This window comes from Oryzias latipes, chromosome 16, assembly GCF_002234675.1.
Source record: "Oryzias latipes chromosome 16, ASM223467v1".
NCBI classification, from domain to species: Eukaryota; Metazoa; Chordata; class Actinopteri; order Beloniformes; family Adrianichthyidae; genus Oryzias; species Oryzias latipes.
Genome location: NC_019874.2, coordinates 20612301 through 20635644, shown reverse-complemented (window position 1 = coordinate 20635644; position 23344 = coordinate 20612301). Strand labels below are relative to the sequence as shown.

Here is a 23344-nt window from a genome sequence, read left to right as displayed (position 1 = left end):
AAAAACGCACAATACTATGAGGTGCATATAAATCCAGCAGCATACAAATTCACTTTTCCCAAATTTAAAATATATTTGACATGTCTTCAAAATAAACACAAAATACATGATCCACTAAGCTTAATTATATTCTCATTTGTAACTTTCAAAGAAGCGAGTTTCTTTTTTTCCAATTTACAGACAAGCTTAAAAATGTAAATGTTTAATGTAATATAGCCAGAAAAAAAATGCATGTGTAAATATGTCTGTAAAGTATTAAACATTGTTACTATGGAAGCATAAGAACAAGAGCACATTTGGAAAACAATTTTGGAAATACACAGACAGCAGTACAATGGACATGAACATGACGTTGGTCTTTACTCTCTTGGAGTAATCATGTGAAAGTTCACAAACAAACCAAAATTCACCCAGTTGGTTTCCAAAATCTTGTACACAAGTACTATAAAAACTAAATTTTTATTATTTGATATTCGACTTTTGCTTTGTTCCCTGAAAAGGAAATCAAATCAATATCCCTTTTAAGGTTAAAAACATTAGAAGCATGAGTATCGCAGTGGTATTAACACTGATGTAAAAACTTAATCTCTATCAGAAACCATAAGAATTTCCTCAACAGTTTTGAATTTCATGAGCAAAAATATGAAAAGCTACAGTGAAAAGGTTTATAGTACTGAAAAATAAAAGGGCAGTAAAAATGTCAAAGAAGCGGTGTCTTTCAGACACTTTCCTGGGTTAAAACCATCACTGTGATGGACTGAAATATACTTTATTACAGCCTTAACATGCAGTTTGCGTTTAGACAGGATAGCTAAGTGAGAATAACAAATCCAACATAGCAAAAGGAAAAACTTACGGGTTTCAGCATAATATAACAGCATGATTTGTCCAGTCTGCCTTACATCATTCGGCCAGGCAACAGTTGTAAAGTTTCAGTATTAGTATTGCTTTAACTTTTCAACTTTCCAGCCTCTATTGTTCTTAAAAAAACTCCTATTTCTAGAAAGGTTTTAAGAGTTGAGATGCTCCACTTGAATGGTGGATGCTGACACAGTGAGACAGAGGTCTTTGTGGGAAGTGATGTCCGCCACACTGACTGGTTTGTACTGGATGTCACTGGCAGACACCGTCTTATACTGATTCAGGTCAAATGGACAGGTGAGTTCTGTCTGGGCGTAGCCACTTTGGTTCTGGGCCTGCTGGCCTTCCCCTGCTGCTCTGCTCACAGCTCCTCCTGGTTGTCTGGGTCCTCCATCTGCACTCTCTACCTGGCTCTGAGTTCCTGTCTGGCCATGGCTTTGCCTTTGGTTCTGTTGAGCCGACTGTTGTGCCACGGCTACTGGTGCGGTCAACTGGTCGGGGTTGTGTTTTTCCATGTGTTTCTCCATGTGTTTCACCAGATACGTCTCCTGGGATGAGGGGAGGATAGGTAGAGGGGAAACAGTGGACATGTGACTACACGGTGTAAAGCAGCTGCCAGCCGTCTGATGCCAGTGAGGCGTTTCATAGTGTTTCATGTAGAAATTCTCTTCAGAAATGGACATTTGTCTTACTGAGGTATACGAGCGGTGGCAGAGACCACATGAGTAGATCCTGGCGTGTTTGACAGTGTGTGTGGTCATGTGTGCTTCCAGGCTTCCCGCATCTACGTAACCCTTATTGCAGTGCATGCACTTGTAGGGCTTGTCTTTGTTGTGTTGGCGCCGGTGGGACTGAGAAATAACATTACAGGAATTAAAGAAAAAAAGCATAAAAAAGTCACAGTACATAGTTGAGCTGTCTATACAATTAATATTGTTAAGCAGAGAAGAAAATCCTGGTATACCTGTAAATTGGAGAGCTGGGTGAAGGATTTTTCACAGCCTGGGTGGGTGCATTTGTATGGTCTATCTCCAGTGTGAATTCTGAACAAACACAAACATCAAGTACAGCCACTTCTGTGGTAGTAAAAAAATAAAAATAAATGATCACACACCTGCTGTGCTGCTGAAGATGACTGAGCTGTCTGAAGGACTTTTGGCAGTACGAACAGGTGTAGGGTTTGACTCCAGTGTGGATCCGGATATGCTGCGCCAGGTAGCTAGAGTTTGCAAATGACTTAGTGCAGTGGGGACACTTGTGAGGCTTTGACTCTGTGTGGTTCCTAATGAGGACAGACAAGAGGACAACAGAAAACAAGACACTGTAAACACGAGCGGATAAACATCCCCCTAAAACAGTCCATATAAATGTATAGAGAAAAAAGCTAGTTTATCACATTGTGTAGTATTGCTACTTGTGAATTCTTAAACATGTGGTTGGATTAAAAGAAAAAGGCGAATGCTTAGAATGTTCTTCTAACACTAAGGAAGGTCAAATGTAAAACGTCCTGTAAAATGACAAGGGCAACAAAGATAAAAGAAAGGTGAACTGAGGAAAAATGGAGCTGCATTAGTAGGCATAGCAGAGATAACCTGCACATCAGCAAAAATGAAGCTGAACAATGCGTTTGTTTGTACAAGACAGGTATGCAGCCGCAGAAGTTAAAAACAGACAACATTTAAACAGCATCCAATTTATGCTATGGTAGAGAAGCACATAGAACTGTGACACATGTATGAGGTATTTACCACAATAAAGGCATTTGATTAAGATGAATCTGCAAAATGACACCATTATCTTAAATAATTATCTTTGGGTTGTAACACAGTATAATGATAATAGAAGGAAAAAAAGCTCTAATTAGTTTTTTGCATTAATTCAGACAACATGAAATGGTTTAAAGGCCTTAAATGGATTATGAAATGAAAATACACAAAATTTCTCAGTTGCTTGTTGGATCAGATGCTGATGCAACACAGTGGTAAACATAATTTCTACACTAAAAATGATTAAGAATGAGCCCACATTTAAAAATCAGGAAAACAGTGCGATTTAAAAAAAAAACCAAGTATTTGTTTCAGTTTTCCTTGGGAAAATCATTTTGATCTCTTGTGTCACAGTAAAGGAGATATGGGCTCTTTTTCAAATAAATGATCAAATTCTAGACATTTTACTGGAAAAAAAAAAGACATCTAACCTGAAAGAATCCAAAAACAACAAAACTACACAAACACACAAAAGACTGGCAGGAAAACCAACAGTTACATCTCAATTCAAATGAAACGTGAGCATAAGCATTGTCCTTTAGGCATAAGAGCAGTAACACAATGAGTTATTATGTTTAGAGCAACAATGACATGGGGTTGACATGGTAAGTACGTTGTAAATATAAATGTATGTTTAAGTTGATGAAGTATAAGATAGGAAATACGTAAGCGCATGCAGTGCAGAAAAATGCAGTTCAAACAGCACACATGGAAGCATGAAGTGTGCACAAACACAAAAGTAAAAGAAATCCTATTAAATTAATATACAGCAAATCTTACATTTTCATGCAAATTTTAGTTCACGTCAAAAGTCTAATCTAATTTCAGCTTTTTGAAAAGGTCAATGGATGGAGCTGAGAGAATGTAAAATGTGTTTGCGCATTACTCCACTGACTTTCATCGCACAAGGAGAAAGGAAGGAGTAAGGGCTTCTACAGGTGAGGTGCAGCCTGGCAGGTAAAGGCAACAGGAAGTGTAGTTTGGGGCTGGTAGTGAAAGGAAGAACGGGGAGGGGTCAGTAAGTACCGTGTGTGCTGCTGTAAGTGACTGAGCTGCCTGAAAGATTTCTGGCAGTAGGAGCAGGTGTAGGGCTTGGCCCCGCTATGGATGCGGATGTGCTGGGCCAGGTAGCTGGAGTTGGCGAATGACTTGGCGCAGTGAGGACACTTGTGAGGTTTGGCCTCTGTGTGCGACTTGGAGTGGATCTGCATGTCAGACTTATTGAAGAAGGTCGCCGCACACATCCGGCACCTACAAGCGGAGAGACACAGAAATGGGAGGGCGGGATGGAAGAACCAGTATGGGGAAAAGGACACAGAAGAAGAGAAGATGGGATAGAGGACGTTTTAGGGACAAGGGGATCAAGAGAGAAGACCAAACCCATTTGATGAGAGAGAAAAATTAGTTATAGGAGGGGAAATAATGAATAGAAAAAGATATGGGATAGATGAGGTGTTGGGCACACCCAGAGAACACAGAAAGACACACGTAAGGCCAGAGTTTAGTGAAAACCAAAAGGAAAGGTTCACAGATATACTAGAAAGTGGAAGAGCATGCAATATAAAAACAAAGGGACTGGAGGGCCGGTTCATGTGCAGTGTGTGCAGAAGCAGAAAGTGTCTATGAGACACTGATGTATTTGTTTGCTCAGTTCAGGTAAAAGAAACAAATAACTGTCTGCTCTAAAGCAGGCGTGTCCAACCAAAACATGCAGAGAGGAGTGTTCAGGACAGAGTCACTGTGTTTGTCACAAGGTCATCTTTAAAAGCTAAGCATTGATGGTAGTTTCAAAAGGGCACAGAAGTAATTGCATTCCACAGGCAGAGCTAGAATGCAGATCAGGTGATCTCTTTGGCGCCATACCTGTATGTCTTAGTGCCATCTTTGGGCCCATGTTCCTCCTCTTCATTAGAAAGTTCATACGGGTCCCCAGTGTGATGCTGCAGAGATGTAACCTATTAAAAGTAAAAGCTACTTCAAAAACCAATTTACTTGGGCTGAAAACTTTAATTTTCCATCTGTCTTACCTGGCCACCAGACGTCAGGTGTGCCAATATTAGCGTGTCATTTCCCGGTACGCGAGGGACTGTTGTCTTCTTCTTTCTTCCCCTTTTGGAGGGGGCTGGCATCACAACCACATGGGACGCCCCCTCGCCTTCTTTTTTGTCTACAACAAGATGAAAAACTGCTGGTCACGAGAAAAGCAGACTTTTGAAGAGGTCAGCTGCTGCTATTTTTATGCAGGAGCACAAGGCATGTTACCTAATCAGACGCTCTTTAAAAGAGCATGCTGCAACTCATTTAATCATTTTTAAAGTTACTCTCAATTTTTTTTTTAGGTACTTCAAATCCGGCACATGTGTTTTATTTCCTTCTTTTCTGCTCCACCTCCTTAAACACAAACCACGTGATTATGACTTTACATTTAAATCTCCTACAGACATGAAAACAAATTGTTACAGCTTTAAATTTGAGATCCTTCAGCCAAAGGGGAAAATCAGTCTACAAACATGAAAATGGGTGCATTTATATTTATTAACTCACTGTCTGTACAGTGCGAGTTATAAAAAAATAAAAGTCTGCTTGATTTAAAAAAAGAAAAAAAAAACTCATAAAGAGAGATCCACAGCATGGTATGCATGTTTTACCTGGTGAATGAAGGGCTGAAACTATCATGGTTGCTGCTGGGTGACCAGAGACAAACGACTGGGAGGACGTGGGAGAGACCAGCGTTCCCTGAGGCGTTGTGATGACCAGACCAGCTGCACGAGGAGATACAGAGATGAGAACGCTTTTCATCTGACCAGAAAGAATAAAGTCTCCTGATTACATCCCAAGCTCTTATCAACAGATGCATATTTTAATTTTTCTGCTGGGTTTAAACTGATTGAACAACTTCATTTCAGCCCAACGGCTGTATTGTGAACTGAAAACCAGATGTTCATTCGGCCTCAAACTCTCCTGCAGGCCATAATTGCTCCCATGAACTAAATGATTTAACATTTTTCTGTTTATTAATGCGTCAGGGGTAAACTTCAGTGTTGTTCTGTTTGAAAACCCTGCACCAATTATCTCAGGCTAGACCCACATCAGTATTGACAAAACAGAGCACAGTATCCCCTGCAAGCAGAAGCAGAAGAGTACCTGCTGTCATGATGCCTGTGGAGGGAACCGGCAGCACTGTGATGTTCTGGGTGCTGTGGGGAGGGTTGAGGTGTCCTGCATTGCCAACCTGGCCCCCTCCATCTGTCTTGGGCCCAGGAGTGGGGATGGTGAGGAGAGCTGTCTGGTAGTGGGAAGAAGGAGGAGAGAACGGCGTATTCTTCTCCTGTTGCTCCTTCATCTTGTTGAGGAACATGGCATTCTCGATCTGACAGGAGACAGGAAGTGTTGTCATAGTGTTGAATTTTACATTATTTTCTGAAATGACTGCAAAGACTTTGAAGGACGGTGTGCTTCAACTCCTATTTGACTAATAATTTGCATTGAATAGAAAGTGAAATTAAGCCCATGCTCAAAGGAGCTCAGCTTATCCAGCACTACCTGGCCTTGCACAGTGGGGACGGGAGACCAGAAATAGGACGAATTAAAATGAGAGTCTTCCATCATTTCTGAAAAAGACACAAAAGACATCAAAGTATAAACCTTCCAGTCCTGGTGCCCAATCAGATTAAAGCACAATGCAGCTGAACTTGAAATGATCTAGAAGGTCAAACATTCACTGTCTTTACAATTTAAGGAAGATGGATTAAGATTATATGTTGGTAAAGGGAATTGAGATGGGTTAGAGTTGAAAAGGGCTGTGTGGTAAACCATGTTCTCCAAGAACTAAACTTATTTAAACCCTCCAGAGTCGTCAGGGTTCCCTCCATTGCTCTCTTCATCACTCCTCTAACTCAGAACCTAAGGTTCTAGTCTTTATCTTTGGGCTTCATCTATCATCTTAAAACCTCTCTAGATGATTTGCACAGATTGTAATGTATAATTTTTTAAATTAGGGTGTGTCGGTTTGACTATGTCATGCTTTCTCTCTTACATGCAAATGAAAACAGTTTTTTTTCCTTCTACAGCCATTTCAGTAAATTATTTGCTTGTTAAATTCAACCTAATTTCAATCAATGTTTATTTTATGGCAATATTATTTTACATTCATATACTACTTAATTTTGAGCTGTTTTCTTTAACTCTTTGGTTAAGCATATCTTATGAGTTTAGCTGTTTTTTAGAGCACCCAATACCAGAGTTGGATTAATTTTTAAAAAAGGTGAAATAATAAAAGTACATTTATTTTGCCTTTTATGGCTTTATCCTGCTGCTATGGCTGAATTAGGAATAATAAATAGGAAAACAACCTTAAACCAGGGTCGATAATATATTTTAACAAAAAAATAAACAATAAAATCAGCACATTAGTGCAAATAATTGCATTATTGGCTAATATAAAATTCTTCCCAATATACATCCACTTTGACTACTGCAGCTCTGAGGAGACATTTTCAAATCTCAGTAACAGACAATAAATTTATAGTTTTCAATTCTTGTAAAGCAGCATTCTTTTTTTGTATCTTAAGGTAAAAAAATAAAATTCTATAATAGGTGAGACATGCTGATAGGTCTTAAAATAAAAAAAACTTATAAATTACTGTTTGAATGTAATTTAGTGAATAAAAACTGGGAGATTTGCTTTGTTTTCTCATCTACTTGTGTTGCACACATATGTCCCTCCTAAATCACACAAGATTTCTTCTTAAATAACGATCTGATAAAGTATTAAAAATATAAGCCCACAGTAAAAAATATATATTTATATATAAGCATAACAATGGAAAACACTGCCTGTTGTAAACTGGAATATTGTAGGTAAAATACAATGTAAATCTGGAATTAATAATATTATTTGTTTTGTATTTGATGTCAAACATCAGATTTAAATGCTTCATATTATAGCCGCTGATGTAAATCAAAGTGGGATTCACATATAGACTCAGAGATACCAAAACATCTAGACCCAATAAGACAAAATTAATTTACAGGGAAGCTATAAACAATAATCAAACGATATCAAGCATATTCTACGTATCTTGTGTTGATATTAAGCCAAATCGCGAAAACATGACTCCATTTCGGTCCCTGTAAAATGAATGCTGGGGTAATTTAGGCCCGACGTGTTGTTGGCTACGGAACAGCTAGTAATGTGTCTGTGCTGCTCTCCTGGCTGGAAGGCAAAACAGGACAAGCAAAAAAAGAAAAAAAACCCAAAGGATTAAAAAAAATGAAGAGGAGGGAGGGAACTACAAAAAAAAAAAAAATGCTATGCTCACAGACTTCCGGCTATGGGGACGGGTGGCGGCAGCACAGACATGCATTTCTACAAAAAACACCAGCGACTGCATGGAGAGGTGGCGTTTACCGGTACCGTCGACTTCGACTTAATCCGCGGAGCTCCAATAGACCGAAACAAACTTAATTTGGGGTCCAAGTCAGTCAAAACTCCAGCAAATCAGCCAAGTTTCCCCCTCTTGTCTTACACTTTTTTTCTATTTTTTTTCCTCCGGTGAGCTAGCTACCTCGTCTGAGCTTCACTTCCTCCGGATAAGGTCGTCAGACAAAAGGAGTCCTTGTGGGATGTCGTCACTTCCGGTTCTTGATGGACAGTTTGCTTGAGACGGAATGTTACAGCAGTAAAGCCTTTTTTTTAAATTGTGAAACAGTAAAGACAGTTTTGTGTCACTTCAAATAAGACTCCTTTAACTTATCTTAATTATTAATTTAGCTGAAAGCTGCAGATAATAAACATTAGCCTGTGTGTAGCCTCTGCTTCTTTATATATGAAATATATGGTTTTCCTTTAAAGAAGCTTAATGTTTAATTATTTTTTCTAAAGTTTTAAAAACGTTTTTGAAAATAAATTGAATAAATACACTAAGAAAACTTCAAAATACTCTAGCTGTTTGAAGGAATATGTAATCATCAACCATGACAGAACCTAAAGTAAAGAGCATAAATAGACAAAAAACAATATCATACCAGAAAAAAGTTGTATAGATTAAATCAAAGTTATCTATTTAGAAAAGTTAAAAAAAAAATAAAAAATCACATTAGATCAATATAGGGCCATATACTGTATTTTATTATTATTTAACAACGAAATATTAATAGATACATTTATAGTCTATTTATTTTAAAATTATACATCATAACATCACAGAGGAGAAATTCACGCATTGTTGAAATTGGTTTCAGTACAACCCAAAGAAAGATAATAAATCAGTATTTTTGGAAGACGAAAGCCGTTCTTTCGTTTGTGTGCTGAAAGAATAGTTTCTTTTATTATTTGCTCCTGTTAATTCCAGACTGATCTCTTCATTGAGACCATTATTCAAGTTTGCAGTCAACAGTAAAAATATAGAAAGCTGTGCATCAATGAAAAGAATCACAGGCAGGTGATTTGGAGTCTTTTATAAAAAAAAAAACATTCTATGCAACCATTCTGAACTTTTCCTCGATCTCCTGCCTTTTGAATGTCTTGTTTTAAACTTTGCTAAGTCATCTAGAAGATTCCACACATTGGACTGTAATGATGGATTGATCATCTTTTGCTGCCATTACATGTGTGTTGTCCGAATAATCAACAGTGACCCTGCGACAGACTGGTGACATGTCCAGGGTGCCCCATGCCTTCGCCCACAAGTGGCTGGGATAGGCTCCAGCAGCCCCGTGACCCAGAAAGGGACTAAATGGAAGAAGATGAATGAATGAATAATCTACAGTGCCTTAATTCAAATTGTATTTTTGTGTTGATTTACTTTATTTTGAAACGATTTCATAATGGTATAGGCCAATTCGATGAACAGCAGATCGATGTGATTGGATTGTAGGAATCGATTCATCAATTAATCAGTACATCAACAGTTTCCAGCTCATGTACATTGAAGTCCTCTTGACTGTCATACCCAAAGTAGCCACACGGGGTCGCTGTAAGAACAGGTATGTAGTTTTCGTCTTGCTGTCAACATCCGGCGACACGTCTTAGCAGCACAGCCCTTATCCGGCGATGCATCTTCTCCTAATTTAATTCTGGCCGGTCTTTCTATGCGGCGCAGATGATGAAGTGAATGTGAGGGATCGCGAAGAGTCGAGCTTTGGTTTAGAAGTGAAGTTCGCCTGCAGCGCTCCAGATAACAGTAAAGCTTCAAATGGGGGAAGTGAGAAAGCTGCAGAAGAAACTGAGACAGATTGAAAATCTGGAAATAAAAATCAGTCTCACCCCAGAGGAAAGATTTAAGGTACAGGCAACACTTTATCTGCATTTTCCCTTTCTATTTCTCTTCACATATCTGTCAATGAGATTAGTGCAAATCCTAAATAGATTTCCCTCAGGTGAAAGGTCCTCTGACTGCTGGGGGAGCACAGATGATATACAGTATATATTAGCGTTTCACTGTCATTTTCTGGAATAAAATCCACACATAACCGACTTTTTAAACATTAAAAAAGTGCATCTGTGCTGACAACGTAGTGCTAGTTATATTCCCTAAAACGCTGGCATTACAAAGTGAATGCATAATAATAACAGAGCAATAAATAATTTGAGATTTTTTTGCATAATCTCTGCCAATCAGGCATTAAACAGACAGCATCTGTAGGGGGTGAGGGGCATTTTTTTAATGTTAAGACAGTCCTGATCTTTCACTGTGTCTCCCAAATGAGGAAAAGTGTTGACTTGGCTCTGTGTTTGAACCTGAGCCTTCATTAACCCAAAACACAGGAATTATGGAATTATGGATAGAAAATGTTCTATCACTTTTTAAATTATGATTTTCAGTCTGCTTGCAGACTGGATTTAATAAAAGCAAAAAACAAACGAGTTTCTGTAGATGTTATAAGATGAGAGTAGCTCAAACTAGTTACTAAATTACATTTGAGTTTGTTATATAAATAATCATTTAGCTCAATTTAAAAAAAGTTTTTCTCAATCAAGCAGTCTCTAAAATTGCGAAGGCCAGTAAGATTACTTTCCATCGTACTGCAGCCTCATTCCACTCAGTAAAAAACAGCTTAGTCCCTAAAAGGACTATTAATGATGAACAAAAAAAGGTAAATTGTTCCACTAAATACAAGTAAATAAATTGTAGCCTACTGGTAGAAGGTTTTGCATTAGCCCTCACTCCATACAAAATGCAGTGAAATAAACATTATTTTCAACACAATGTTTAAAAGAGTTAAAATAAAATGTGCCCTCAAAATACCAAAATTATAAGTTTTTATGCTGTTATTGCACTGATTTCAGGAGTAAAATCTCATGATTTGGAGCTGTAGCTTGTCTTTTAGTTTGCTCTGATTGCCACAAATATGTTCAATCAAAAAAAAAAAGTTAATTCACGGTAAAATTGTTATTCCAGTAAAAAAAATAGATTAAATGAAAAACAGGAGTATGATTTAGGTGTTAAAAAAGTTCTAACAGAAAAATCCAAAAAAAGAGAAATGAGTCATTTGTGATGGCTAAGAATAAATACATGACATAAACGAAAGAAAAAAAAAGTGAAAAAGAAAAAATGTAAAGATGAAAGAAGAGGACATTTTGAAAATTATGAATATTACCACAAAACTGCTGCAGTTACAACTTTAGTGTTCATTTTTTCACAGTTTAGAAGACATTTTTTATTAGATTCTCACTGCATTATTTAAATATGCCCAAACCTGATTAGATGGTTGCATGACACCATCACAACTGCTCAAAAAATCTAGAGTTTATTCCAGCAATAAACATAAAAAGTAATATAAACTCTATATACTTAGAGCTCCCTCAGCAGACATGCATGTGTCAATGCTTACAATAAGACAGCAGTGTGTTGCAGGTTCCTAGCTGCCCTCTAATAAGCCTCGACGGGTCTAATGTGTTGGTTTTACAAATAAACAACTTGTGGATTTGGCCGCTTGCGTTGCAACCATCCTCGTGTCTTTCCCTGTCAGATCTCCAGGAAGGCGGAGCTGCGTTCCAGATTGGCTGAGCTTCAGCTGCAGCTTTCTGGCCCTGAGCAAACTCCTGGGACTGGGGAAGACGGAAAAGAGAAGATGAAAAGACAAGTGTAAGGAAGTGAAAGAGAGGTACCAGGAGGGGGGGTGGCAGCATATTGGAAGAAGCAGGGTTTTTCAAGAGCAACAACATTCATTTTGAATTCTTTGATCTTTTTTTCTTTGACTCTTTAAAAACACTGGAGGTCAAACACCATAAAGCTTTTAGAAAACGGAAGATTTCTGTTGGTTTTTTTGTGTAAACATCTGTCAGTGATGCAATCCTCCTTATCTGAGCCCCTGGAGCAGCTGTAAGGATCAATGAACTCAACATGTGCAGATCTAAAAGGAAATGAAGCGTTAATATTCTGTCTAACACAGAGACTGAAGGCTAATTAAAAAAGCGTTGTTTCTTTTTAAACGGAGCCTGGAAATGGGCTGCAACTTTGAAAAAAAAAAAAAAAAGGAATGTAGTGCTCACTTTGCATTTTGATTATGGATTCCACTCCTGCTTTCTGCTCTGGCACAGCGTGGAGACCCCTGAGGTCATTCCATCACAAATGCCTCCAGCCTCCAAGATCCTGAAGGGAGAAAAGGAGTCCAAAGCTCCAGCAATGCCAGTGCAGCCTGCCAGCCAAAGGGGAGCAGGAGGAGACGCTGCAGAGACAGGCGGGGTGTCACATCAGAGAGGAGACGAGCCAGGAGGCTGTCCGGATCTTGACCCGGAGCATCCACCGCAACAGGAAGGTGGGCTAATGAAGAAACCAGGTTGGGATTGTCATTACATTTTATGGGCGCCTGTTAAAAGCGCAGAGCTTCGCTCTAATTTGTGATGACCATCTGAAATGAGATCGTATGAGTGTGCCTAGAGGAGTCCTAACAAGCTCATGCGACTGCCAGAATCAAAACTACCGCGCTGCGTTTGCATCCCTCAAGACGAGGGCAGCGGTTTGAAAACTCGGAGTTTACTTATACCCAGGCTTTGCTAATCCATACTACAGAATCACATATATTAACAAGGCAGATGAGTCAACACTACTAAATGCACATTTTTTGTCTTTTTTCTAACAGATGTCAAGTTTAAATCCCTCAAAGCATTTTGGGAGAAGGCGAGGTTTCGCCTGAGGCTGCTGGAGGGTCACAATGACATCGTTACCAGCGTGGTTGCTGTTGACAACCTGGTGGTTTCTGGAAGGTACAGCTGCGGATAATTTGCATAATGGAAGTGAAAAGTGACAATCTAACCCAATGTATCCCTTTAAGTCCTCCCTCTCTGATCCTTTTAAAATCATTCCCAGTGGTCTGTTAATTCAGATTATGCTGTTTTTAGCTCAAATCCTAAAACCTTTGGCGTTTTCTAGGACATAGTTTGCGCAGAGTGGCAGTAGTTAACTAGAAATTTGCCTTTGAGTTGTGGGCGGAGTACTGGCACTGTTCCCCTCCCTGTTGCTGAGAGCTCTCTGTTTCTCTGTCTCACTCTCCTGCTAGTTTACTGCGGCTAAGGACACACCAGACATGTGACATGCTGTGCATAAAGCACATGGTGTTCACACTGGATGACCAGGGAGGGGATTCTTCTTCTTTTTCTACCGTTTACTAGCTTATGTCCACCGCCTGCACTTGGAAGAGGCTTTGTGCCAAATGTTGTAGCGGATCTAGTGGTCTTTAGGTTGATGCATCAGAATGGAGCAGAGCTTGTGGCCCACCCTGCGTATTGTCTACGTCACCAATTCTCTTTTTTTCACATTGCATTTTTTCGTCTGCCCCTGATTCACAACGATTGGAAAAAAGAAAAACTATCGTAATTTTCTTTATGTATGTCCTCCAACAATGCATCAAGAACATGTGAAAAACAGGACTTTATCAGTGGGTGGTCCCTTCTTCCTTCTGCTGTCTGCCATGTTTTTGCCTTCCTGCCCTCACTCTGATCTCCTCAGTTACATCTCACAGTGCTAAACTATTATCCTCTGCTCTTTGTGCCCCCTGCGCCTCAACTCCCAACCACCCCAGTCGAGATACCACAGTGAAGGTGTGGCACGTTCCCACGGCAACACAGCAGAAGAACTTGGGGGGTCACACTGGCGGAGTCACCTGCCTGTCTGCGCCTCCCCCCGAGTACTGCAAGAGGCTGGGTGAGGACATAAATGCGCTGTGACTGTAGCTGAGTAATGCCTGTTTCCTGCGGCCGGGTAATTATAGGAGCGGTTCATCAGATCAGCCCCAGCGAGAGATTCTCGGCAGACACGTTCAGAGGGTTCAGCGTCTGTCTGAAGCCGGCAGCCTCTCGACGTTTGACTCTCCAGCTCTCCTCCTTACTCCCCCGCCTGCTTCCTCATCTCAAATCAAACTGTAGAAGTGCAAACTTCCTTCGCATTGATCGGCTTTCATTTTTATTCATCATTGATCCCTTTCAGGGTTTTTTTTTTAACTTTCCTCTTCTGTTTCTCATCAGCCAGGTTGCTGTCATTGTCTGACAATGAGAGGTTCATACTGAGTGGCTCTGCAGACTGCTGTGTGAGGATCTGGGCCCTGAGTATCGGTATGGTTACCATATAAAGATGTACAGGTGTCAGGACGCACACTTTAATGTATGTATGTTTGTGTGAGCCTACATGCTGTGAGTACCACTTCTCTTCCTCCTCCAGGTCAGTGTGTTAAATCAGTCTACACATTCAACGCTGTGGCTGCTCTCTGCTTTCTACCAGAGGGGGATGGCTACATCATCACTGGATCAGGTGTGTCTCTGCAATGACAGATGGCTTGGGACTTGGTGAACAAATTAACTGGAGCCTGAAGTTGTTGTATCACATCAGATTTATGTCTGCTGTCTGTTTTTTACCTGTTACACGCCACACTTCCTCTCGCTGTTTTTTGGGTTCACTTTGATGCTAACATCCTCGCCAAGTTGAACCCCGTGGCACCAGCTGCCAGGAGGTTAGGGCGGGTAGCAGTTTAAATCCACAGTCAGGCTCAGGCAGATCAACCAGAACCAGCAATGATCACCCTCACTTACTGAGCTCATAATCTCCTACTTTGTAGACGGCGGCAAAGTTCAAGCGTGGAGCTGGCACGACTTTCAAAACTGCCAGTCGGTCAACGCTCACCAGGAAGCAGTTACCTCCATCCAGGTGTGTGAGTCATCATCCATCCGAAAAACACACTCAGGCTGTATTTGTCTGCAATCAGAAAAGCTCAGAAAAACAATCATTTAAAGAGGTTTTTTGTAATTATAGAAAAGCATCTCCTTAAGTAATCAAACACTTCTACTGCTACACGTTTTTTTTATCATCCCCAGCTCTCTTTATTTACTGCTTTCAAATAGAAATCAAAGATATTTGTTTAGATGTAAGAAGCTGAACGTGTCTATACTGCGTATTTTGTGCAAAAGAAAGGCTTTTAATGAATAATAAACCAAGGAGCTGCAAATTCACTTCTTTTTTTCCATTTGCAATCATCATAAAATGCCTAAAGCATGAAAATGTAGCACATTGCTGTCATCTCTTTGTGTCATTTATCATGCGAGGCACACAATCCATTTATAACTGAAAGCGGCACAGAAACATCTTTAAATTATTTGTTCACTTGTTTTTTTTATTTGCTGAAACATGGATTCACGTTCTTTTCTGTGCACACACACACACACACATTAAGTGGGTAAGGACTCAGATTACCATGACAACAGTGTCTCTAATGCCCTCCACAGTCTCAGGGTCCGCTGGTGTTCAGCGGCTCAGCTGAGGGAGGCATCTCTGTGTGGGAAAACAGGTGTTCGGATCGAGACCCTCTGAGGCTCCTGCACCACTGGAGCGGCCAGGTGACAGGCTTCAGCGGGGGGGCGGGGGAGCGTCTGACCCTCAGCCCGCGGGGAGACAGGGTGTTCTTGGCTTATGGTCGAGCCTGGCTCAAGATCCTACACTGGAGGACAGGTGAGCTCTGGAGCGGGCGGTGCCGAAATAAGCGAATCTGCATAATCCTTCCACCTAACATCTGTCCAATTATCACAGGAATGATATCCAGGTTGACCAATCACAGCAGCATCACCGGCGTAACAGATTGTGTTCACCAGACAGGAGGCCTCTTAATTGGCTCCAGCTACGACCTGGCGAACGGAGAGAGTGGGCTTAATTGTGAGTCGTGGTGTGAATCAAGTGCAACCAGGAGTTAGTCTCTCATCTCAGAGTGTCAAAATGCAGAGAGGGCTTAAAAGACTAAATGGAAAGCACTTTGAGTTCCTCCACTGACTTCCAAACCTGTAATTGCTTCTCTGCTCTCTCCAGTGTTCTCGCTGCCTCAGTGTCGGTACCTGGCCTCCCTGACCTGGTCAAACGCTCCCAGAATCCTTTGCTTTGCAGCGTGGACCACTGGGAGTGGAGACCATCGTTGGGTCACTGGAGGTCAAGACCTCATCGTTTGGGAGCAGCTCCCCAGTTCTGGAAAGCAGAGGTGGCGTTACAACTCAATATCCCAGAGTCTAAAAGTTTGAATCTATCTCTGGATCCTTATTCAGTTCCCTCAGCTTCGTTTCATTCTGCGGTATAAATGGATTCTGACTGTGTATTTGCTGATAAATGTTTAATCAGAGCTTTTATTGCAGGAGTGACATCACAGTAAAGAGGGACAGCCGAATAGACTCCTGCTTTTTTGAGTCCGAAGCGGACACCGAAGAGGAGGAAGAGGAGACTGACGGTACAGCCACACGCTGTGTAACACTTTTCTGACACACACTCCTAATGAGCAACCACGGAGCTGCTAAAACGAACACTGAACCACGCAAACGCTTAAGGAACTCTTGTCAAATTTAGATTTCGATGACGACGGAGGGGAGGACGGGCGGCCCGACGGGGTCCAAGGTGAAAGCTCGTGGCTGCGCTGCACTCTCCAGTGAGCGGTGCTGAGGACGCCGCCGCCTGCAGCTGTGAAGAGGACAGGAGAGGGGGGGCGGCAAAGAAGTGAAGAGGCAGACTGTTAGATGAAGAGTGTGTGTACGTGTGCACGAGAGACAGATTGTTTTCTATGTAAATATTTTCACACACAATAAAGCTGTCATCTCACCTTTAAATTTGCATTTCTCGTCATTTTTCCCCCCCTCCCCCTGTGACCCTGTATCTTCCTGACACGTCGGTTCAACACCCCTCTCTGCCGGTGCAAGCTGTGCAAATGAATGCTAATTAAATCTTGCTCCATCACGTTGATTCCTATTCTCCGCCTCCTATTTGCCGTCTCCTTTCCTCTGGGGTGTCCTTTGCTGATATTGTAAACATCTTAGAAGAGTTTCTTCGTTTTTAACCTCTTCCCACAAAATGATCTCATTAATGTCAGCCTCGCTATCATTTCTATTTGCCTTGACTAATTCGTTTTTCTTTCTCTTTGTCCGTTTAATTGAACCTTTAAAAAAACATAATTAGCATTTAAATCTCTTTCCTACAGTCTTTTGCCCTCCCCTACATGGTTTTCTCTCCCGTCTCTTACTCCAGCAGACTCTACATGCCTCAGTCACTACGGCAACCAATGCTTTTTTTTCCCTTCTTTCCCCCACTCTTGCTTTCTGTATCTCCCGCCTTTCCCTCTGTCTCCCTCTCTCATTCCCTCCTTTCACTGCCAGAGGTAAGCCTGATAACTGATATGTGTCGGGGAGCCGGTGTGCGTGTTTGTGTCTTCGTGACATTTCTTTGGCATTTAGGCAGCAGTCGCTGATAAGAAGTTGCGTCTCTCGGCTCAAAAGTGCAGCACTAAGTACGGGGGTCCGTGCGTGATGCTTCTAATGATGATTAATTTTTCCGAGCTCAGGTGTGTGGCACTGTAATGACCATAAATCAGAGTGTGTTTACTTCTGGATGCTTTTGCACACAGACGTGGATTCTGCACAAGCCTGTGATGCGCGCTTGAGTGTTTGGGTGTGTGTTTGTGTGCTCCTCTTTTTGAAGAAGTGACAGCGTTGGCTTAGTGCTGGCATGTGTGTTTACATGGTTATTATCTGACAAAGTGGATTAAGAAAAAGAAATCAGGACACTCCCCCTTCCTCTCCTTCTCCCTTGCCCTCCTGTCTTATCTTGCGTAGATGATCGGAGAAGAAGAGTCTCAGTGAACAGAGCAAAGCGATGGAGAGATGGTAAGATAAGCATGGGATGTAGATGCATAAAATGTCATTCTGAGTGATGGCTGGCACCATAATCAATGTTTGAGTGGCTGAGGTCTTGCAGGTTGCCTGTGGGTGACAAGTTTTCTCTCTATCCCTCCATCACCTCCTCTTCTTTTACCTCCAAATTTTCTTCCAGCTCCATCTCTCCTGTCACACGACTCACTGCCCTCATCTCTCTCCTCCTGGTTGCTCTGGTGACACAGCCCTCCACCTGTAACCGTGACGACAGTGAGGTTGAGGAGCAGGTGGACACTCTGTCAGTCCAGCTGTCCGTGACAGCCCAGGTCACTACCACCCTGCCGTGGGCGGTGGTGTGGGGTCCCACTCAGCCTCTGGAGGATGAAACAAACCACTTCCTCCCCAGCCAGGAAACCGACTACCTTCACCTGCATGGGAGCCAGCAGGAGGTCAGCACCGCCACACCTGAGGACTGGATTTACCCTGATTTAGGCATGCAGCCCCAAGAGAAGGCACCACTGGAGTCTAGGGACCACGAGGAAGTGGAGAATGGAGGGACAGAGGCGGAGGAGACAGAGCCTGAGGAAGGTGGGCACCAGGAGATGCGCATGAAGGATTTCTGAATAAAGGTGGCTTGAGTGGACAACCACGTGAGTGCATCAGAGGTCCTCCAAGGAATTAGCTGTCACCAGGGTGAAAGCTGTCGCCCCGCTGAGTGCAGCTGGCTGAGTCCCAAGCGGGGAGGTGCCTCAAACCCAACACTCACAAAGAGGAATTGGCTCTTGTCAAAACTACAAAAAAGAGGAGATGTCTCTGGATTGCTGTTTCAGTTGGAGACGTACTCATTCAATTTTAAGTCTGGAGAGACTTTACTGATTTTTTTGGTTGTTTTTACTCTTCAATGCGCCACAGATGAGTAACTTGATGTGTGTGTGTTACAGTGGACCCTCAGTTCTACGTCACCGTGACCATCTCATCGCTACTCATCCTGACAGCTGTTGTTGTAACAGCCAAACTCTGGTAGGACTCTGAATTCTTCTCCAAAATGTTCTGTGTCTATTCTAATACATTATATGTGAAGTGGTCTTTGCTGAATATTGATGAAGGATTTGTCCTGAGTGAGGCGGATGCTGGTCAGAAAACATATTGATCAAAGAAAACAGCTCAGGGGCTTTTGCCAAATGTTAAAAAGCATTTAGGTATGAAAATGCCTTTGTTTGTGTGTTGATTTTTTTTGTACTTTAATTCAGTTTTTTAAGATTTTCAGAAAAAACTATTTTCATTGGTGGAGTTGCCTGGTTTTCCAAAGTAGAGATAAGGACTACATCAAAGAGTTAGAAGATGAATAAAACATATTGGTGCAACTATAAACTTGTTTTTTTGTGAATTTATCTAGTTAATAATGGATAATTGCTCCTTAAAATCAAAACTGATGTAAATCCATCATTTCTGACCTAGTTATTAAGTCAGTAGAGAGAGCTGAAAGAAGGAGAGCCACTGGAACTATAGTGGGATTAGGTTATAAAAAAAAAAGAGAATAAAAATAATTGAGCTACCTGAAAAACAACACAAATTCTGTTTGGGGGTATATGGTGTAAATCAAACTTGTGTTGTTTGTATGTCTGCCATTAACGATTATGTAATGGATCTGTGTTGTACCCCGACACCCTACTGAAAGCTGAGTAATTGCTTACTAATGAGTTTATTAACAACACTTGTGCTCCTGAAAGTCACAGTTGGCACAGATGTGTCATTTAGAGCCATTAGCGTAGCAATGATTAAACGTGTGCTGTAGCCATTAGGATGGAAGGGGCTGGCAGCTCGGATGGGCTGCTGTAAGAGCCCGAGCATTAGCATGGCTTCGCTAGAACGAGTGTGCTTTAACAGCCCGGCTGCCATTAAACCACTTAAAGCATGTAAACAAGCATGGGGAAGGCAGAATAGATGTGTGACGTTTGGATGCCAGGAAGGAAGTACTCTCACATACAAACAGCCATTAGCTGGATCTCATACGTGTGTTGAAGTGAAGTGCTTATTTTATGCTGATCAAACCAGTAACAGACACTTTATTTGACCCCAGGGGTCATCTTCAATACCAGCAAGTCTTCCATTTTCATTCCATTGGCTGATAACTTATTTTTTTATGTGCCATCCTTGGGTTTTCCTCCCTTTTCTTTCTTTTTTTGTCTGAGATAACCATGTTTTCTCTTACTCTAACACGGCCCGCCTTTGTACAGGCAGCTCTCCGCTTATCTTTCACACCGGTGAACAACATCAGTCCGACTGCAGATTTGCTGATAATTCGGCTTCTTGCCGTGAGCAACTACGCGCCAGGCCCTCCTTTGTCCTTATTCCTGAATCTTGGCCTCTGCTGACGTTTCAACGACTTGCTTTCACCGACCCTCTGCTGTGCCTCAGAGTAGAAACCCATGCTGCAAGGTGTGTCTGAAGTGTATTAAAGCAGGAGAATTACTGGGATTGTGACTGGGGGACATGGCAGCAGATCCCTCTCCGTAGACTGGCTTGTGCTTCAGTGTCATAAATGTGTAAATAACACCATGTGTCAGATGGAGAAAAATGCCGTCGTCTGAATGGGAGGAGGGGGCTGTTGCAGATGGACTGAAATGATAGCCTATGGTGGAAATTGGCCACCGTCCAGTTCATTATGTTTATAGAAGAGCAGCATATGTGCTCAGTGACTTTCCCAGCTCTGAATGATCCGTGCAAGTAATGTTATAAAGGGTGATGTTGTGTGTGAGTCGGTGAGGGATGGAGCCAGTGTTACAGGAGGGGAAGATGAGGGTGTAGGATGGATTTTATTGAGCTTCTTGGACCTCAAAATGTCTCCAAGACCCAGAACCAGTAAAGCTTCTCCGTCTTTAAAATAATTCCCTCTCCTTCTTGGAATTAAAAGCGTCTCTGCTCATTTCTTGTCACTCCCTTTCCACTTCACCCCTTCTGTGCCTTTATCCCTCACCCCATTTCTCACCTTTCCTCACCTTTTCTGACTGTATTTCACTGTGCGCTCTAACTATTCTCTTTCACATAAGGAAGGTAATTTGTCCTGTGATGTTAAATGGCTCGGCAGTTCCTTCAGCTCTCTCATTTTGATTCTCCATCCTCCCTGCTTCCCCCTCTTCCACCATTCCTGATCTCTGTATGCTTGAACTTATTGCTTTCTAATCTTCTTGGACTCCAACTTTTTTCCTTTTTATCTGTCTTTTATGCAAACCTTTTGTCGCCCGATTTCCCCTCCACCGGGGTCTTTGTTTTGCTTTTCCACTCTCCACCTTCAACTTTCCTTTTCCCACAACTAATCTCCTCATTTCTCTCCATCCATCTTACGATCCTTCTCTCCCAGTTACGATCGCAGCTGTTCCCAGCATCCGCCCCCGCTTTCCCGTGGCGTGGCCCCTCCTCTCTCCCTCGCGCTCCCTCGATCCCTAGCTCCAGAGGACAGAAGGCAGACGCTGCACAGCACCTCCTCCTCCCTCACCGACAGAGAGAGGTAATGAGTCGCCTCAGCTGCTCGGCACAGCCTCAGAGTTTGTGTGTCTTAAGTCCACGAGTGTGCATGTGTGAGTCCCTGCACCTCTGGATTCAGCATTGTTGCTTTTTGTGCGAGTGTTTGTGAGTGCTCTGCATACACTGTAAGGATGCGTGTGGAGCATAATTGGGCAGCGGTGATGTTCTCTGTGGAGTATTTGGGTCTGGATTGTTGGCACTTCTAAAAGATGCATTGCTTTTTAAGACTCCCTCTGCAGATGAGTCATTGTGAGTCTATGAAAAGGCGCCTGACCACTGTGCATGAAATGATGCTTTTATTCCAGGGCATTTAAAGTTAATCTCAATCAGGATAATTATAGAGCTGCACTCCACTGCTCCACATTACATCCTCCACCCATCAAGCTTTTCCTTCATCTCTTTTTTCCCCTTCTATCCCCTGTGATACAGCTTTGCGTCTACACCCCTGCACCAGCTTCAGGCTTCTCTGCTCCACTTCTTCCCTTGTCCCACGATCACTTTTCCTAAGCTATTCAAACCTTTTCTACTTTATTGTCTCTCTCATTCCTTCTCTTTGCGTTTCTTCCTGTATCAGGATCCCAGTTGTGAACCTGTGAAGCGACTGCTTTTCCGAGCACATAACACTTCTACTGGGCCCGAGGAGGAACGTCAATAACACCAGAGGGTGTGCCTGCAGCTCCTCTTTAGTTTTTTCCTCTCAAACTGTGAAAGAATTTCAGGGATCCCGAGCGTCCAGCCATCGGAAAAAAAACAAAAACAAAAACTTTGCGGCTTCCCTGACATCTGAAAAATCCAAAACTTGTCTCTCTGCTGCTCACCTTTGAGACCCTTCCTCCCACAGGAGTAAATTTCTTTCAAATTCATCACTGTGACCCCCTTTCTAGTTGTCCTCCCTCTGTAAGGCCTCCAGCACCGCCGTTAGGTCTGTGCTGCGACCTGCCATGACTAATTTACAAAAAAGTAGTTAAACAGCCATGTAAAATCCCATTACCCCCGAGATGCCACACCTGTGCTTCCACAAGTAGCAAGATAGTAGCTCAGTAATAACACTACTTCAGTATTTTCTTTTTTTTTTATGAAAAAAAAAAATCCACATTTCAAACAAACACTTCAGGAGGCTGGCATTTGGCTTGTAAATGGTTAAAAAGCCACTTTAGGCGTCCCTGAGTACCAAACCCTGTATTTTCAAAAAGCTGTTTGGCACGGCTGCAGCCAGCACACAATGTGTTTAACATGTCACGCTCCAAAAAACGCTGTTTATTCCCGCTTTGGGCGCCTGAAATGCAAATGGTGTGGCTCCTTTCCCCTGCAGATGTACAGGAGTCCGCTTTGTTTCCGCTTTGTCTCATGATTTGTTCTCTTAATTATGTGGTTGGCATTCGCCCCCCTTTGTCAAACCTTCTCTAAGAATGCCTTGTTCCTGCCGGACCGCTTAGAGGTGTGTTAAACGTGGAGCCCTTCTAGCAGTGGAGATAAAATATTCAGAGCATGGATGTCTAAAGCAACCTCTCTCTGCTCAAAATCAATTTCTCCCTTAGGTGTGGATGGTACGTAACAAAAGACAGATTAATGTTGTCATGGAAATGAGAATCACTAGAAAACCCACATGTGATCAAGGCACTGATGTTGCAACATGTTTTTTTTTTTTTTTTATAAAAACCACAGGTTTGTGTCTAAATCTGGGAAAAAGAATCACCATCATTTTCTTTGGTCTTAAGGCACTAAAGGAAAAAAATACATCAAGAAGCAGCATGTCTGTACAGCCAATGAATCTGCTGCATGCACAAGAAAACCCAGAAGACTTGCTTCAAATTGATTATTTATAAAAATGTTTTTTTTTTCCTGCCAGTAAATGTGTTACAGAGCCTTTCAAACCAAATAACAGCTTGTTTTTGGCAACTTTGAAGACGTGAACCCCCTTCAGTTTCACACATTTCCTCTGGAGATTTGCTGGTGGTATCATGGTAGCCCGTGCAATTCCTTTAGATATCCCGTCTTGTGACTTATAGTAGCATTTTAGTAGAAATGTGGTCTTTCTGTGCCATGGAACTTCAATAAAAGACTCAACATTGGCATTTTA

General features: G+C 41.9%; 3 protein-coding genes and 1 long non-coding RNA gene across 13 annotated transcripts; 3 read left to right on the top strand and 1 right to left on the bottom strand.

Annotated features, from left to right (window-relative positions):
* Positions 1-112: 112 nt before the first annotated feature.
* znf384 (zinc finger protein 384) lies at positions 113-8667 on the bottom strand. Of its 8 annotated transcripts, none has more exons than XM_020710604.2 (11): positions 8195-8667; positions 6171-6238; positions 5772-5997; positions 5276-5389; positions 4655-4794; positions 4491-4582; positions 3654-3878; positions 1976-2143; positions 1826-1904; positions 1554-1712; positions 113-1409 (listed from the first exon to the last, which is right to left on the bottom strand). In XM_020710604.2, exons 2-11 carry the CDS (start codon positions 6234-6236, stop codon positions 1011-1013), a joined length of 1668 nt encoding a protein of 555 aa, XP_020566263.1. In that variant the 5' UTR covers positions 6237-6238; positions 8195-8667; the 3' UTR covers positions 113-1010. The 8 variants fall into 8 exon arrangements, with proteins under 8 accessions (XP_020566263.1, XP_020566261.1, XP_020566259.1 ...); XM_020710602.2 differs by having other exon boundaries at positions 4491-4567; positions 6171-7842; positions 7949-8201; XM_020710600.2 differs by having other exon boundaries at positions 6171-7842; positions 7949-8198.
* On the top strand, positions 7990-8908 carry LOC105355958. The gene is made up of 2 exons (XR_910271.3): positions 7990-8106; positions 8191-8908. It is a non-coding gene; the product is annotated as an uncharacterized LOC105355958 (long non-coding RNA).
* A 516-nt stretch (positions 8909-9424) lies between these two features.
* Positions 9425-16701, top strand: LOC101157245 (F-box/WD repeat-containing protein 7). Of its 2 annotated transcripts, XM_004077994.4 has the most exons (13): positions 9425-9913; positions 11601-11716; positions 12172-12389; positions 12714-12837; positions 13653-13774; positions 14095-14181; positions 14288-14377; positions 14682-14770; positions 15346-15568; positions 15647-15769; positions 15920-16085; positions 16237-16328; positions 16445-16701. In XM_004077994.4, exons 1-13 carry the CDS (start codon positions 9824-9826, stop codon positions 16525-16527), a joined length of 1623 nt encoding a protein of 540 aa, XP_004078042.1. In that variant the 5' UTR covers positions 9425-9823; the 3' UTR covers positions 16528-16701. The 2 variants fall into 2 exon arrangements, with proteins under 2 accessions (XP_004078042.1, XP_020566268.1); XM_020710609.1 differs by lacking the exon at positions 9425-9913 and having other exon boundaries at positions 11623-11735.
* Positions 16702-17003: 302 nt separating this feature from the next.
* Positions 17004-23344, top strand: LOC105355957. Of its 2 annotated transcripts, none has more exons than XM_023964466.1 (6): positions 17004-17246; positions 17701-17751; positions 17918-18327; positions 18681-18759; positions 21101-21247; positions 21839-23344. In XM_023964466.1, exons 2-6 carry the CDS (start codon positions 17741-17743, stop codon positions 21858-21860), a joined length of 669 nt encoding a protein of 222 aa, XP_023820234.1. In that variant the 5' UTR covers positions 17004-17246; positions 17701-17740; the 3' UTR covers positions 21861-23344. The 2 variants fall into 2 exon arrangements, with proteins under 2 accessions (XP_023820234.1, XP_023820235.1); XM_023964467.1 differs by lacking the exon at positions 17004-17246 and adding an exon at positions 17253-17429.

What these genes read in the sequence shown, in the direction of transcription:
- znf384 (XM_020710600.2), bottom strand. Translation starts at nt 6,260, where the DNA reads ATGTCTTTTGTGTCTTTTTCAGAAATGATGGAAGACTCTCATTTTAAT. An exon ending in TCCCCACTGTGCAAGGCCAG is followed by an intron (nt 5,998 to 6,170) that starts GTAGTGCTGGAT and finishes GTCTCCTGTCAG; the next exon opens with ATCGAGAATGCCATGTTCCT. An exon ending in ACCTGACGTCTGGTGGCCAG is followed by an intron (nt 4,583 to 4,654) that starts GTAAGACAGATG and finishes TACTTTTAATAG; the next exon opens with GTTACATCTCTGCAGCATCA.
- LOC101157245 (XM_004077994.4), top strand. Translation starts at nt 9,824, where the DNA reads ATGGGGGAAGTGAGAAAGCTGCAGAAGAAACTGAGACAGATTGAAAAT. An exon ending in GATCTGGGCCCTGAGTATCG is followed by an intron (nt 14,182 to 14,287) that starts GTATGGTTACCA and finishes TTCCTCCTCCAG; the next exon opens with GTCAGTGTGTTAAATCAGTC. An exon ending in AAGCAGTTACCTCCATCCAG is followed by an intron (nt 14,771 to 15,345) that starts GTGTGTGAGTCA and finishes TGCCCTCCACAG; the next exon opens with TCTCAGGGTCCGCTGGTGTT.
- LOC105355957 (XM_023964466.1), top strand. An exon ending in GTTGTAACAGCCAAACTCTG is followed by an intron (nt 18,760 to 21,100) that starts GTAGGACTCTGA and finishes CTTCTCTCCCAG; the next exon opens with TTACGATCGCAGCTGTTCCC. An exon ending in TCCCTCACCGACAGAGAGAG is followed by an intron (nt 21,248 to 21,838) that starts GTAATGAGTCGC and finishes TTCCTGTATCAG; the next exon opens with GATCCCAGTTGTGAACCTGT.